Raw genomic sequence first — 16,089 nt, forward strand, 5'->3', positions numbered from 1 at the left:
AAAATGAACTGGCTGTTGATTTTCAAATAGTAGGGGTAGGTTTAGAAGTGAGGCAGCCACCTGGTGAATAAAAGTGATAGGAGGCCCAGTGTTCTCATGATCAAATTTCATGATCACTTTTGGAAAGCCTGCTAATTGAGGTGGCAGGAAATCTGCTATTCTCAATACAACTAATCAAAAAAAGTAAGGGGGGCCGAGACAATATGCCGCGTGGGGGGAGAGTTGAGTTTTGTATGACTAATTTGAATATTAATGCTTGTTGGTTCCCAGAAATCCATTTTTAGCTGTTTTTGAGTTACTCAGTATGATCCTTTAAGGAGCATGGCACATCATATGCTCTGCCCAGTGGTATTTCAAAATTTAATCAGAATCTTATAGATGTGATAGGATCCCAACTTTCAGAGTTAGTGAGGCTTCCACTTGTTTCCAGGAAGCATTATTGCTTATTTCAGGCCCGACTACAATGATGACAGCCTGGATGTGAACAGGTTTGAGGTGGTAAATGCTGTGCTATCATTTTCAGCACATTAATTCCATGTTCCTGTCCAAAGCAGGAAGATGAAAATCAGGCCCAATGTTTGTTACTGTGATACGTTCAAAGATTTGTTAAAGACACAAATGGGGCTGGATTATATGGCTCATCCACTGGATATATTTTCTGCATAGATTGGGTGGCTAGCCTTTCTCCCATCTCTGACCCAATCCCCAAATTTTTAACTGGCACGCCATTTATAAAAAGATAATTAACGGGCAATTGAGCTTGTTAACAAAGCAATTGACGTGAATGTAATGCTGGTCACACCACAATACAGTTGGCATGCACAGACAAACAGGAGTGCAAAGGCTGGAATTTAAACCCAATTATGTCCTTGGGGATATGTTCTTTGGATTGAAACCTTGAGTGCATCCCGGGCATCCACTATCCCCCTCCTCCCCACTTCCTAGGCTCCATCCAAAACTATGGGCTTATGTTGCTCTGTAACCATGTCCTCTTCATCCAGGGGCCTTCCTGCAGACCCAGCATTGGTTCTGGTTCTGCGACAAGGGTGGAACTTCCTCTCTCAGCTTCTTAAGGCTGCCCAGAGCAGGTAATGTCTGCAAGGAAGCATTGTTTAATATTGCTCAGCCTGGGGGGGAGGGGGGGGGGGGGGGGGAGGGGGGGGGGGGGGGGGGGGAAAGAGAGGCTGTGCAAGCCTCCCAGGCCCGTAAGATTCAGCCTATGAATTTAGTTTTGTAAACTGACACAAGTCAAAAACTTTTGCATATCAAAAATTATCAAGTTTCTGAGTTGCTTCTTGAATGTACAGCGGCAAAATGGAGATGTTAATGGAATAATAATTCTGAGGCCTCTACTAATAATTGAGAGAATATGAGTTCCGATCCTAACATGGCAATTTGCAAATAATAATTCAATATAAGAATTCTGGAAATAAAAAGCTATAAAGCACTAAAAATGTATTATGCTTTTAGAACACTGAGTTCACCAATGTCCTTCAGAGAAAGAAATCTGCCACTTTCACCTGGTCTACCTTACATTTTAGTTCAGTCCCACATCAACATAATTGCCCCCTGAAGTGGCAATACCTTCGCCACCAGGATTGTAACAGCTCCAGAAGTGGCTTACTCTCTCACTGGGTGGTAGGGCAGTAAATGCTTGTCTTGCCGGTGATGCTCACATCCTGAAACTGAAAACAATTGTGGTTAGATGTTTAAAAAATGTTACTAAATTTGTTTTTAAAAATCTGGCTGTACATAGTTTCAAAGAAGGAGTTTTTAATTCTAATTTTAATTTAATTTCTCTTTGTCTCACCTCAACTGTCTGACATTGATCTCTGACAAAGACCACAAGAAACTGATCAGAAAGAACCAGAGAAAAGTGAGTATCTGTACAACTTAATGAAATGGCAAGCTTGATTAAACCTTGAAGCTTGCTCTTATGGAATTTTTTATTTTAAATGTCATATGTACCCAATCAAGCAAAAACAATGCTAAACCTATGAATATTCTCTTGCTCACTCAGAGCCCACTTAGTTTTCAACTTAAAGGTATTTATTTTGTGTCCACTCATAATTGAAACTGAGTTGGAAAAGAAGCGAGATCCTTCGCTTCGCCGGCAGAGCAATCACACCGTGGATTTTCTGGCGGAGTGGGGTGCCCACAATGGGAAACCCCATTTGGCCGGCTGCCGGGACGGAGGATCCCGTTGCCGGCTGGAGCGCGCCACATCAGAAAACGGGTGCGGCGGGACGGAGAATCCCATCCAGAATATTTATATTTCATCCTATTATCTCAATGCAATTTGTATAGTTATATTCCTTTTAGATTTTACAATACAAATGCTTCTCAATTTCCCAGAACATTTTCCTTTATTGTATTACAGATCAGAAAGAAATACTATTAGAAGTCAGCGGAGAAGTTCCTACAACCACCACATTTCCGCATTTTTCATTAGCAGACGTTGGCACAGAAGAATTCCTGCAGAAATTAACATCTCAGATCACACAAATGGTCTCTGCAAAGATCTCCCAAAGTGAGTTTTGGGAAGTATAGACTAATCTAACGTTTTGAGAAAGCTAAATTATAATGTAACCTGCCCTAATATCTAATAATAGTGCCCATAACAGCCAAGCATTCAAATTGAATTCTGTTTAACGTTCTGCAGTACTGTATTTGAGTGATCCCTGCAAAATTGGACACTAGCACTAATTTGTGGTTTAACCTCCTGCTCTTCAAACAGAATTGCATTCTTAACATTTCAGGTCTGAGACCTTTCATCAGAACAAAGCTGAAACACTGATCAGGATCTTACAATCCTGCCATGGCGTGTCTCATCCCCATGAGGATGTGGCGGGTCATTTAAATTGTCATTTACTTCAGTGGACCTGTAAAACCTGTCGGGCAGGAGGACTTGTAAGATCCTGGCCATTAATTCTGTTACTCTCTCCATGAATGCTACCGGACCTGCTTAGATATTTTCAACATTTTGTGTTTTCACTTCAGATTTGCAGCATCCACAACATTTCCCTTTTGTTGAGTTACATTCTTGTTAAGTTCATGGTACTAACCACTCCTCGGTGGTAATTTTACCAACCCTTTGGAGACAGGCGGCAAGGCAGAAAGGGTGGCAAAATGGCATCAGTAGACATTGGCAGAGAAGACAGATGTGCTTCAGCTGCCAGGAAATATTACTAAAAGAAAAAACAATAGAGATTTGGCCAGTGATCAACGAAAGGTAAACCCACCATAGTCCCAGACTACTTTCCTCTTTGAGAGGGAGAGCTGACTGGTGGTGGTTTAACCTGAGGATCACCACACCTCAGGCGAGGGGCAAGGTTGAGAAGGCAGGCTTTCATGAATAACCTCAGCCGGTACGGGAATTGAACCTGCGCTGCTGGCATTGTTCTACATCACAAAGCAACTATTTAGCTCACTGAGCTGAACCATCCCCCAGTGGCCAACTAATTGATCTGATAATAGTTATTTTACCATGCCATCGGTAAATGGCTGCTGGGATTTTATAAGCCTTCAAACAGCCCTCTGCCAGATGTTGAGTATGTCGCTGCATTGTAACAGCCTTCCAGTACTTTTCCCGGGGGGTGGGGGGGGTAGTCTGACTTTTCAGGAATTCCATAGCCCAGGGACAGGATTGTGGTGGCAGTAGGCACCCAACCCAAGTGGCTCTGATATAACATTCAGGGACCACTCCTCTGGCCACCAGATCCTGCCTGTTTGGGCCGAGTACATCCATGACTCACTTGGCAGCCCTTTAAGAGTACTTAGATATGGGGATGCCCTCTTCTCTCTGCAGCCTCAGCAATGGCCTCTAACAGTGACACTGCGGAGCTGCCAGCCATCTGATTGGGCCAGCATTTCAGTCCCAGCAACGGCCTTTTAATTGTCTGTCACCAGTTTAATTATCTGTCACCAGTAAAGTTGCTTCCTCAGCCCGGTCCTCTGCTCATGTAGGTCCAGGAGCTGTATTTGGTCCCAATTCTTGGTGTGCCAGTTAGATTCCACCCCTCCTTTCTGTCTCTGCTTCTCTTTCCATCCATTCTTCCCATTTGTTCCCCAACTAAATCTCACTTTCGATCTCAGTGCCAAAAAGGACTCATCAATAACATAGAGCTTGAATTCCACCATGTCAAGAGTCTTGTACACATGATAATTTATAAAAATGCATTATTGCTGTCGAAACCATGTCATCAGGGCAGGTGCTGAGCAGAGGATAGGTATTTCCACACTAACAGAAAAAATCCCAAGGCCATCCTTGTGCACCAATTGTAGAGCTGCACTGCAGAGGTCCGAAATCTAGGTACACGGCATGAAAGAAACAATAAAATAAGCACTCTGATTGGAGAAAAAGACCAGTTAAGTTGAGAAGTAATGGTAAGGTGAAGTTTGGGATTAATCAAAATGTCTGTGTTGTGTTTCAGCTTCACTTCGTGTTCCTGGAGCAGAAAGTGATGAAGAAACAAAGACTCCATCTCCATCTCCACGTCATGGTAGATCGAGGCCTTCTTCTATTGTCAATGAATCCTCCTCTGAGTCTGATGATGCAGAAACCAGAGGCGAGGTAGAGTGTGCACTTTACATTTCCTCTATAACAACGAGATAAAAGGTTATAGTCATAGCATTTTACAGCACGGAAAGAGACCTCTCGCACCCGTGCCGAGCATTAACTATCTAGCTATTCTCATCCCATTTTCCAGCACTTGGTTCGTAACCTTTTATGCAATGGTATTTCAAGTGCACACCTAAATACTTCTTAAACGTTGTGCGGGTTCCCGCCTCTACCACCCTTTCAGGCAGTTAGTTCCAGATTTCCACTACCCTCTGGGTGAAAAAGTTTTTTCTCACATCTCCTCTAAACCTTCTTCCCATTACCTTACATTTATGCCCCCTGATTATTGACCCATCTACTAAAGGGAAAAGTACCTTCCTCTCCAACCTATCTATGTCCCTCATAATTTTGTAAACCTCAGTCAGGTCCCCCCTCAGCCTACTCTGCCCCAGGGAGAACAAGCCCAGCCTCTCCATTCTCCCTTGATAGCTGAAGCGATCCAACCCAGGCAACATCCTGGTGAACCTCTCTGTACCCTCTCCAGTGCAAACACTTCCTTTACATGGTGTGGTGACCAGTACGGAACACAATACTCCAATTGGAGCCTAAACAGCCTTTTATACAGCTCCAGCATAACCTCTTGCTCTGATATTCAATGCCTCGGATAATAAAGACGGTTAATAAAGGCCTTCTTAACCATCTATATAACTGACCTGTGTTCAGAGACCTGTGAACATACACGCAAATGTCGTTTTGACCCTCTGTACCTCCTAGGATCCTACCATTCATTGTATATTCCCTTGCCTTGTTCGTCCACCCTAAATGCATTACCTCACACTTTTCATGGGTAAATTCCATTTGCCACTCTTCTGCCCATCTAACCAACCCGTTTGTAATCTAAGGTCTTTCTCCTCACTATTTACCACACCATCAATTTTTGTGTCATCTGTGAACTTACTTATCACACCTCCTACATTCACATCCAGATCTTAATGTATACTACAGACAACAAGGGACCCAGCACCGATCCCTATGGAACACAACTTGACACAGGCTTCCAGTCTCAAAAACAACCTTCAACCATCACCCTCTACCTCCTACCACTATGCCAGTTTTGGAGCCAAATTGTCCTGGATCCCAAAGCTCTAACTTCATCAACCACCCTTGTGGGACCTTGTCAAAAGATGTATGAGGCCATTTGACCCATCTTAACCTACATGTCCTGGAAAAAAACATAGGACACAATTCAGCGACCGCATTGTGCTAGGCACGGATCGGGGCGCACCAGGTGAATAGTGAGAGATTTGCGCTGGCCACAAACAATTTTGCTATTCACCAGGCCCACCTTCGGATCTCGCCCAAAAATGGCAAGAATGTCATTTACCCTCATTTACATTCATTGCAGTCTCATTTCTGAGATTGAAGTCAAATGCAGCAGCCTCCTGGGAATTACCCAACTCCCCAGTGTGAAATCACGTGGGCATTGTTTAGTACTCCTTTTCAAAAATGTGAAGCTGGCGCAATGGTTACTAAGGAGAAGTGAGGAGGTGTGTCACCATTTCCATTTTCTGACATACAGCTCAAGGGCACTGGAGCTGCTTTCCCAGTGCTCCGGAATTGGAGATGGGGACCCCCTCAGGGGGATTGGACTTGGTAGGGAGCTGAAGCGTTCCAGGTAGGGGATCAACCCTGGGCCAGGGGGTGAGGGGTTTTGCGTCTGTGAGTCCTTCAAACCGTCTTTAAATATTGTGGAGACCCATAACAGGGACAATTGCAGTCTGTCTGTCCTACCAAGCACTTCCAGGACAGAGCCCTGCTGAGGCTTCTGTCCTAAAATTCAATTTCACTTCCTTTGAACGTGAGCAGCTTCTAGCTTCACAACTGAAGGCTATTTCAAATTAGGAATTAGCCTTGTTGGTTGTGATAGCACTTCACCCTCCTCAACTCTCAACTGCCTCCTCAAGGGCACACATGCCATACCTCAGGATGATTAGTGCATTGGATGTCCAGCAAACTTTGATGCATGAACAGTGCCTGTACTCTAGGACGGTCAGCACCATAGAGGCACCTGTCAGCAATCAAACACTAAGAGCAGGGCTTCACCACTTTGGATCTTCTTGTGAACAAAGGGTAAGTGTGTGGATGATTTGGGGGGAGCTGAGCACAGGTCTTCCTAATGTTCCTGGCAGAGGTCTGGAGTTTAGGAGCTCCTGATGTTGCTGGGGGTGAGTGTGCAGAGCAAGGTTTGCCAGTACAAGTGGCTCTTTGGATGGCACTCTGAGAGAAGGCGGGACAGTCATGTTATGGGTGGGGGAGGCTTGGGCAATTTGAGGTTACCGGGGTGGAAGTCCTAACTGATTGTCAGTATCTCTCCTTCTCCAGTTCCTTTCAGAAAAAGCTATGTTTTCTGGAATCGATCCCGTGGAGACTGCCCGTCGCATTAGCACCCCATGTGCAGGGGGCCGCTGCACACCCTAAAGAGCCTGCAACCCATCAGGCTGAGGAGGGACCCAGAGGAGAAGCCAACGAAGGCCCAAGGTGTACAGGCATCGTTGGCCATTCAATGAGCTGACAGAAGCCATTTGCCCGTCTCAACAAAAAGACGGCACCTGTGCCACATCTTCACAAACATGGCACCCCATGGAGGAGGAGAACACCCGCTCCTCGTGGCCATGAAGGCCACTGTAGCCCTAAACATTTATGTCACCAGGTCATTCTAGGGCTCGAGCGGTGATATGTGTGGCATATCCCAAACGTCAGCCCACAGGTGCATCCAGGAGGTGATGGATACTCTGTATGCCCGGGCATAAGACCAAACTGCCTTCAAGCTACAATAGGCGCACCAAGATGCCCGGGCTGCAGGATTTGCCGCCATCGCCGGGGTGCCCCAGGTCCAGAGGGCAATCAATGGCATGCATGTTGTCCTGTGAGTACCGGGGCATCAGGAAGGGGTTCGCTATCTGAATGTTGTCGAGGATCACGTGTTGGCTCATGGGAACAAGGGATACGCGCTGAGGACATGGCTGAGGACGCGGTGCGAAGGCCTGAGACCAAGGCGAAGACACAATACAATGATGCCCACGTTGCCACCTGTGCTATCATTGAGCAGTACATCGGGCTGCCTAAAATACGGTTCTGATGCCTCGACCGCTCTGGCTAGAGCCATGCAGTACACCCCCAGAGGTCTCCCGCTTTGTGGTGGTCTGCTGTGCCCTCCAGAATTTGGCACAGCAGCGGGGCAACATGCTGGAGGGTGAGGAGGAAGCAGAGGGACATGTGGCATTATCTGAGGAGAAGGATGAAGCTGTCTAGGAGGTGCCGGAAGATTGAGCCCGAGGAGGAGCCAGAGGATGGAGGAAAGGTGGCGGCAAAGGTCCAACATGCCAGGAGGGTAAGGGAGGCCCCCATTGTCTCCAGATTATCCTAGGACGAGGTTGATACGCCACCCCCCCACATTTCCTTCCCACCCCTCCTCCAATTCCCCACCCTGGACCAAGGGGGAGTGGGGGGAGTGGAGGGCAATAGGTGCCAGGGGTGCCGGCAGGCCCGCTGCGAAGATTAGCATGACAGAGGCTTCACCTGTAGGAGGTGTGGGGTGTTTTAATAGTGAACATTTTACTGTGTCAAATTTCCATTCCCCTAGCTACAGCGAGGCAACAGGGTAGACACCTCTCATCCATATCGGTGAGTGCCTACTCAGTGCTCCTCACTGTTCTTGTTCTTTTGTGGTCTGCTGCTAGGTCTAGGTGTGTCCACAGGATGCACCTCAGAGGTGGAGGCAGCCTACTGCCTTCTGCGCCCTTTATCCTTTGATGCACTAGGCAGACATCATGTGGAGGGATGGAGCCGGGAGGCCCGGCCAACCTACCAGTGTCACTGGCATCGCTATGCCACACTGTTCTGCCCGCTGCCCTTGAGATGCTCTGGTGTCAGGACTGGGGGAGGTTTCAGAAGAACTGGAGACCACCGTAGTCTCCTGGGTGGCAGGGCCTGGGTTGGCCTCCAGTACGACCTTCTCCTGACGGTGTCCATAGTGCCCTGGGAGACTCCATGGGCCGGAGCGGCAGCTGGGTTGAGCTCCACAAGTCGCTGAGTCATCTGGCACCGCCAGTCCTGGAGGCTCCCCATTGCCTGCACCATGGTGTCGATACCCTCAGCGATGCTCCTCAGTGACTGGACCATGTCCAAAGTGCCTTGGCAATGATCATCTGCGTCTGGGACAGGTCCATCATCGAGGCCCTCAGCCATGGTCATCACAGACTGAGCTATGCCTTGGACACCACCACTCAAGATACGGTCGACATGCTCCAGGTTTTCCACTGCACTCGCCACCCTTGGCACCATCTCCTGCGCATGCAACCTTTGGGAATCATCCAAATGGCTTTGCAGGCACTGGAATGTTGTTGTGGACCCCCTCCTGAATCTCATGACCGTGTCCTACAATCTGCATCAGCTCGAAGAAAACCTTGTCCAGTGGCTCAGCATCTGGCTGGGACACAGCTATGTGCAGGGATCCAGCAGACCTCTGACTGCTGTCTCCCTTGGATGGTCCTGCCTCCACCTGATGTGCAACAGCAACTGTGTGGTGCTCACCCGATTGTGCCCCAGAAGCCTGTCCACAAATGTCGCCCACCAAGGTGTGTGTCTCTGTGCTGGTGGAAGGTGCGCGTGACAGCTGTGCTAACAGGTGGTCTCCTCAGAGCTCTCCTCAGAGGTGTTCTCTTGGGTGGTGGGGGGGTGGGTATGACTCCAGATGGCCCGGCCTCATCAGGTGGAGATCCTGTGAGACAATGGACACGTGGTCAGTGAGAGGGAAGGATCATGTTGTCTGACAAGAAGAACTCACTTGAGACAGGTCATCTGGGTAAAGGGGCAATGGATCCTCACCTCTGTGGTGCAGGCCAACCTCGCTGTTGTGACTGCTCTCTCCTTGAAAACCCCGCGATCTTCAAAGCCCGTTCCTCATAGGGGATGAGGACCTGACTTCCCGGGATTCCGCATCCCCGGTCTTGACGCTTTCCATTTATTACGGGCCATCTTCTCCTGCAGGGACAAAGAGAGGGCTTTACGAGCCACACGATTGATGGATCGGGGGGTGGGTCTATGGCAGGTGGCATGTGCGGGCGCAGCACCTGGACATGAAGGGGTTGTGCTGGTGGTTGCCAGGGCTTCTGAGGAACAAGCAAGAAGATCGGGTATGGGGAGGGTGCAAGGTGCCGGCTAGTGGATTGTGGGGGGGGGCATAGTTTGGGAATTTGAGGGATGGCAGGTGGAACTGATATCAGGAGAGAGATGGTAACGGATCCTTGCAGAACATTGGAAGTCATTCGTCATCATCCTACATTGGACGGCGGTCATCCTTATAATTCTGACAGCCGCTGCCACTGCCTCCCAGGCGGCATTGCTGATCTGCTGGTCCTCCGACATCTTTGGGGGAACTGGGTGCCCACCTCTCATCCAGAGCGTTGAGAAGCCTTATGAGGTTGGCATCCCCAAAGCGAGGAGTATGTCTGCACGCTGTCCTGTTTGTGTGTTGATTAGGAGGGAGTGTTGAGGGAGCGATTAAAAGCAGCTCCCTCTTGTTAGCATCAAGTTGCTGAGACACATGTCTGGAAAATCAGATAGCGAGTCAGCCAGTGATGTTGAGAATCTCATGGGGGCTCATTTTTGGCACTAAGTGCTGTTCATTACGAGCTGCGATCTTGCCAATCGAGGAACACCCCGCCACACGCGCCCAAAACCGGACTTTGAAATGTTTCCATTGAATCGCGCCCTTTGTCTACTACCATATTACTTAACGTCTTATTCTAAACTTTAATCACTCTGCATCAAATATTCATCCTGATATCAGTCCTAAGTAGAACCAAATGAAAATTGAAAGTGTTTCCCAATGTAGGATGTAAATTTGCATCCTAATTTCAATATACTGTGGATTCAAGCTTCAGTGTGTTGTGCTTTCCACAGGAACAGTAGGTTTACTGAACAGTGGTCACCCTGGACTGTTTGCAAACAACTGCAAGTAGTTGGTTATAGAGTAACATTTTGGTGAATGTATTGTCCTTTCAACAAGTTGCATGAAAAAACTAGAGGACAGGAAAATGAAATTAAAACATTTGCTCATTGATGAGCAGCAGAACCACAGAATGTTCCAGTGATTTATAGATTTAATGGCCCCATGTTTGACTGCCCCCTCCTTGGAAATAATTATTAAAATACCAGCAGACCACTGATCCACCTTTCTTCTCCATGTATCCCCATTTAACCTGCTCTTTTGAGCAGGCAGCAGGACATCAACAAGAAGAAATCAGGCTCCTAATCGGGTTCATTGGTATAATCAGGATCAGATCTGCAATACCATAGAACCATAGAATTCCTACAATGCAGGAAGAGGCCATTCGGCCCATCAAGTCTGCACTGACCCTCTGAAAGATCACCCTACGCAGGCCCACTCCCCCGCCCAATGCCCATAACCCTATAACCCCACCTAACCTTTGGACACTATCGGGCAATTTAGCATGGCCAATCCACCTAACCTGCACATCTTTGGACTGTGGGTCTCACCCCCATAACCCAAAGATGTGCAGGGCAAGTGGATTGGCCATGGTAAATTGGCCCTTAATTGGAAAAATAAAACATTTTAATCTTGAACTGTGGGAGGCAACCGGACCGGCATCTGGAGGAAAGCCACGTAGTCACGGGGAGAAAGTGCAAACTCCACACAGTCACCCAAAGCCAAAATTGAACTCAGGTCTCAGGCATTGTGAGGTAGCAATGGCAACCACTGTGCCAACATGCCGCTCCAAACTAAGGTCTCAATTGGGGGAGAACGGAAATCCACCATTGGGCACAGTGGGAGTCAATCGGTAATCTATATTTCAGACTCTCTTATGGAGCATGAGTGGTGCTCTGAACCTCACAAATTAGTATTCAACCTTCCTATTACTAGGCTCTCCTGTCAATCACCACAATAACTCCCACCCCTTCACCCAATTGCTGAAACCCCTATCCCTCCTCATCCCGGCCACAATCTTGGCATCATTCATCCCCTCACCCATCCCGTCTCTACCATCACAATCGTGATTCCAAACCCAAAAGCCTAGAACTGCCAGGCACCATTTACTTGTGTTTCTGCCCACTGGCACTGCTGATCTAATTAACTATTAGACTGCAGACTTTTAATTAAATGCAGTGCAAAGAGGAAGAAACTGTAACAAAAATAAGCAGGTTGTCTTATTGAATAGCAGTTAAAAATACATTTCAATTTTATCTGTTTCTTATGGCAGGTTTTTGACATTTACGTGGCTACAGCAGACTACAACCCACTGCCAACTGAGAAAGAATCCATCCATCTTAAAGAGCGGCAATATGTGGAGATTCTTGACTCTGCACATCCACTCAAATGGCTGGTTAGGACCAAGCCGACTAAAACTACACCTGCCAGACAAGGTTGGGTATCTCCTGCCTACCTGGACAAAAGATTAAAGGTAAACTTCACAACTCAAGTTAAGCATCAGTTAAGCACACATAGGCACAGAAACATTAAGAGGTACATTTTACTTTTACACAAAGGCATTGGCCTAGATGTTGTTAAAAAAAATGACAAATAGTGGCCTTGCAATGTCAGAAATTTGGCATGTTATATAGGCTTAACATCTTTTGACAAAATTGTTGCATTTTGAATTTTTACTTTGACAGCTTTACACGCTGCAGCCTTTATTTTAACTAACCCTGCTGGTGGAATGTAGGCAAAGGGCAATTAAAACGCCACATTCTGGCGTCTGTCGGGTACAGTGAGGGAGAATTCAGAATGTCCAATTCACCTAAACTCTTATTCAGCCAAGTAAGAAAACTTTTGCCCTCATTAGCCTTACCTTCAGGCCAGGCTTGAGTTGTTTTTGATTAATTCATGGGCATCAATCCCTAATTACCCCTGAACTGAGTGGCTGGTTAGCCCATTTTAGGAGTCAACCGCATCGCTGTAATCCTTAAAGGGCATTAGTTTTTACGACGACAGCCATGGTTTTATGGTCCAGACCTTTATTGATTTCAAATTGCCCAGTGACAATACCACTACGACACCACCTCTGTAGGAGACAAAGAAATCTATTTACATTAGTCCTGGCATTTTAGATCTTCCAGGCTTCAATGTTCCTGGACTCCCCAGGCATGCTGTCCATGCAGCGCTCTCAAAAAATACTGTACCCGTATACTTGTATTTATCAATAGATCTGAAATAATAATACCACAAATTGTAATAATTGCGAACTTAATTATGTGTCAAAGACAGAGCATATTGAATCTGTGCACAAACAGCTACTGCCAACACAAATATCAACACTGAAGTGGCTAATAAAATTCCAACATGATATGCAAACAATAAGTATTGATCTTAACAATGACTTTCAGAAAGTACATTAAAATTTTTGACTCTAGTACAGCATTCAGGTAACAATTATAAACTGCTTTGAATGATACAGCAAGATGGCATTGGAGCGAGACGACTCTCTGCGAGCTCTCCCAAACAAATCCTACTTAATGATCTGTTGAGCTGCTCGCAGAAAAACACTTTTCACTGAACCTTGGTACACGGGACAATAAACAAATCCAATCCTTTGATCTTGCAGTTTACAATACCACTGAAATGCTTAGATTGCCTTAGAATCACTCCACACTTTAATTAGCTATTCGCAGTTTTCTGCCCACCTGATCCCAATTGCCAGCTATTGGCCTATGGCCTTGAATGTTATGGGGCGCGATTCTCCGCACTCACGACGGGGTGGAGAATAGCGGGCGGCGCAAATGTTTACGGCGACGCTGGTCCGACGCCCTCCCGCTATTCTCCCCCCCCCCCCCACGGCTGCCTCCCGACACGAATCGCTGCTCGCCAATTTTTTACGGCGAGCAGCAATTCTCAGCTGGCCGACGGGCCGATTTCCAAGGCCTTTACGGCCGTTTTTACGATCGTAAAACACACCTGGTCCTACCGTTCGTAAAAACGGCAGTAAAGTCCCGATCTGGGGAACCATGGCACCGATACGGCCGTGCCAAGGGTGCCATGGGCCCGCGATCGGTGCCCACCGATCGCGGGCAGCGGGTACTTACCCCGCGCACTCTTTCTTCTTCCGCCGCCCCGCTAGATCCATTCGCGGGGCGGCTGAGGGGCATACCGGCCCGCGCATGCGCGGGTTTCACGCATATGCGTGATGATGTCACCCGCGCATACGCGGGTTAGAGTCATCCAATCCGCGCATGCGCGGCTGACGTCATATGACGCGTCAGCCGTCGCTAACTTTGGCTCGTGGGCTTAACGAAATTCCGGAGTTCACGGCCGCGCGATGCTAGCCCCGACCGGGGAGCAGAATCGGTTCCCGGTCGGGGGCACGGAGGCAGCCTTTCGTCGCGGCGGCCGTTGGGGAGAATCGCGCCCATGGTGTGCCAAATACTCATTCAGGTACTTTTTAAAGGATGTGAGGCATCCCGCCGCTACCACCCTCCCAGGCAGTGCATTCCAGGCCGTCACCACTCTATGAGTAAAAAGGTTTTTCTTCAAATCCCCTCAAATCTCCCACCCCTGACTTTGAACTTGTGTCCCCTCATAACTCACTATTCAATGAAGGGGAACAGCTGCTCCCTCTCCACCCTATCCATAGCCCTCATTATCCTGTACACCTCGATCAGGTCACCCCTAATCTTCTCTGTTCCAGAGAAAACAACCCAAGCTTATCCAACTTTCTATAACTCAAATGTTCCATCCAGGCAACATTCTGGTGAATCTTCTATGCACCCCCTCCAGTTCAATCACATCCTTCCTATAATGTGGTGATCAGAAATGCAGACAGTACTCCAGCCGTGACCTCACCAAAGTTCTATACAGCTCCATCATGACGTCCCTGCTTTTGTAATCTAGGCCCCGTTTGATAAAAGCAAGTGTTCCATATCCTTTTTCAGAACCCTATTAACATAGAACATACAGTGCAAAAGGAGGCCACTCGCCCATTGAGCCTGCACCGACTCACTTAAGCCCTCACCTCCACCCTGTCCCCATAACCCAATAAGCCCTCCTAAACTTTCTGGACACTAAGGGCAATTTATCATGGCCAATCAACCTAACCTGCACGTCTTTGAACTGTGTGAGGAAACCAGAGCACCCGGAGGAAACCCACGCAGACAAGGGGAGAATGTGCAGACTCCGCAAAGACAGTGACCCAGGAGGGAATCGAACCTGGGACCCTGGCGCTGTGAAGCCACAGTGCTATCCACTTGTGCTACCGTGCTGCCCTCTGCCTTCAATGATCTATGGACAAACACACCAAGGTCCCTTTGATCTTCGGAACTTCTCAGTGTCAGACCTTTCATAATATACTTCCTTGTTAAATTACTCTTTCCAAAGTGTATCACCTCACACTTTTCGAGTTAAATTCCTTCTGCCACTTATCCGCCCATTTGACCATCCCGCCTAGATCTTCCTGTAACCCAAGACACTCAACCTCGCTGTTAACCGCCCGGCCAATCTTTGTGTTATCTGCAAACTTACTGATCCTACCCCCCACATTTATCAAGCAGAAACAAAGTGCTGATTTATTGTGCTCATCTTCTACTCACTGCGTAAATTAAACAGTTTATTTCTCATATGTTATAGTTCTCAGCTGAAGTTGCACAAGAAAGCTCTGAATTCTCTGGGGAGATTGAATCAGAAGAGGAGTACAGGAGAAAGTTATAGTGAGTGGACTTGAGTTCCATTTCTATTTTTCAACAAAATGACTTTCAAGTTAACTTTGTTTCATGAGACAAGATTGGCTTACTCTGAAACATTACTTTAATTATGCAAAACATTTATGGAATCAATATTTTCTTGTAATTAAAATTTATTATTCAGATAACTTTTTATCTAACAGTATATTGTGATTTATCTGATTGCAGCCTCATCGTGCAGGACCTAATTGCAACCGAAAAAGAGTTCACGAGAGATTTGCAATTCTTTGTCGACCATCATGTCAAACAAACTGAAACAAGTCCCCACGTACCACCCTCAGTAGCTAATAGCAAACAAACGATTTTCCAAAATATTAATGAAATTACTGATTTCCACATCAGGTGTGTAATACAGAAATGCACAAGCAGATAATTATGAAATTATTTTGAAAATGAACAATATAAAAAGTTGAGCATACAAAGACAAACATTATTAAGGTTCTGAAAAAATGTAACTAGTGCCTCCATTCTGGAATCTGAAATTAATCTGGAATGTACGAAACAGTAGATTTGTTGCTTGCTTCAACTGAAAAGGTAAAAGTGACTGGGTTGCCTGGTATCACCACACCCTGTGACTTGCATGATTGAAGGAGGAAAAAATGCTAAATGCCTGACCTGTATTGCTAAGAAACAGCAGCCTCTTGTAGATGTAACAATAATCATTGCAATAGAACCTGGAACCAATGTCCTCCACTGACCAGCAAAATGGTTGTTCTAATGGCAGCTGTGAAATCCTGAAAGCCCTGTGAATTTAAACTCACAGCCATCATGAGCCA

General features: G+C 46.9%; 1 protein-coding gene across 3 annotated transcripts in view; it reads left to right on the forward strand.

Annotated features, from left to right (window-relative positions):
- Positions 1 to 16,089, forward strand: part of obscnb (obscurin, cytoskeletal calmodulin and titin-interacting RhoGEF b) — an 896,193-nt gene that overhangs the window by 621,142 nt on the left and 258,962 nt on the right. For all 3 annotated transcript variants that reach the window (XM_038798455.1, XM_038798456.1, XM_038798458.1), the window contains 6 exons: positions 1,842 to 1,876; positions 2,381 to 2,530; positions 4,434 to 4,573; positions 11,845 to 12,045; positions 15,201 to 15,280; positions 15,482 to 15,655. In XM_038798455.1, the coding sequence (XP_038654383.1) occupies positions 1,842 to 1,876; positions 2,381 to 2,530; positions 4,434 to 4,573; positions 11,845 to 12,045; positions 15,201 to 15,280; positions 15,482 to 15,655 (780 nt within the window). The remainder of the gene's footprint in view (positions 1 to 1,841; positions 1,877 to 2,380; positions 2,531 to 4,433; positions 4,574 to 11,844; positions 12,046 to 15,200; positions 15,281 to 15,481; positions 15,656 to 16,089) is intronic.

The sequence above is a fragment of the Scyliorhinus canicula genome, chromosome 5 (assembly GCF_902713615.1).
Source record: "Scyliorhinus canicula chromosome 5, sScyCan1.1, whole genome shotgun sequence".
NCBI classification, from domain to species: Eukaryota; Metazoa; Chordata; class Chondrichthyes; order Carcharhiniformes; family Scyliorhinidae; genus Scyliorhinus; species Scyliorhinus canicula.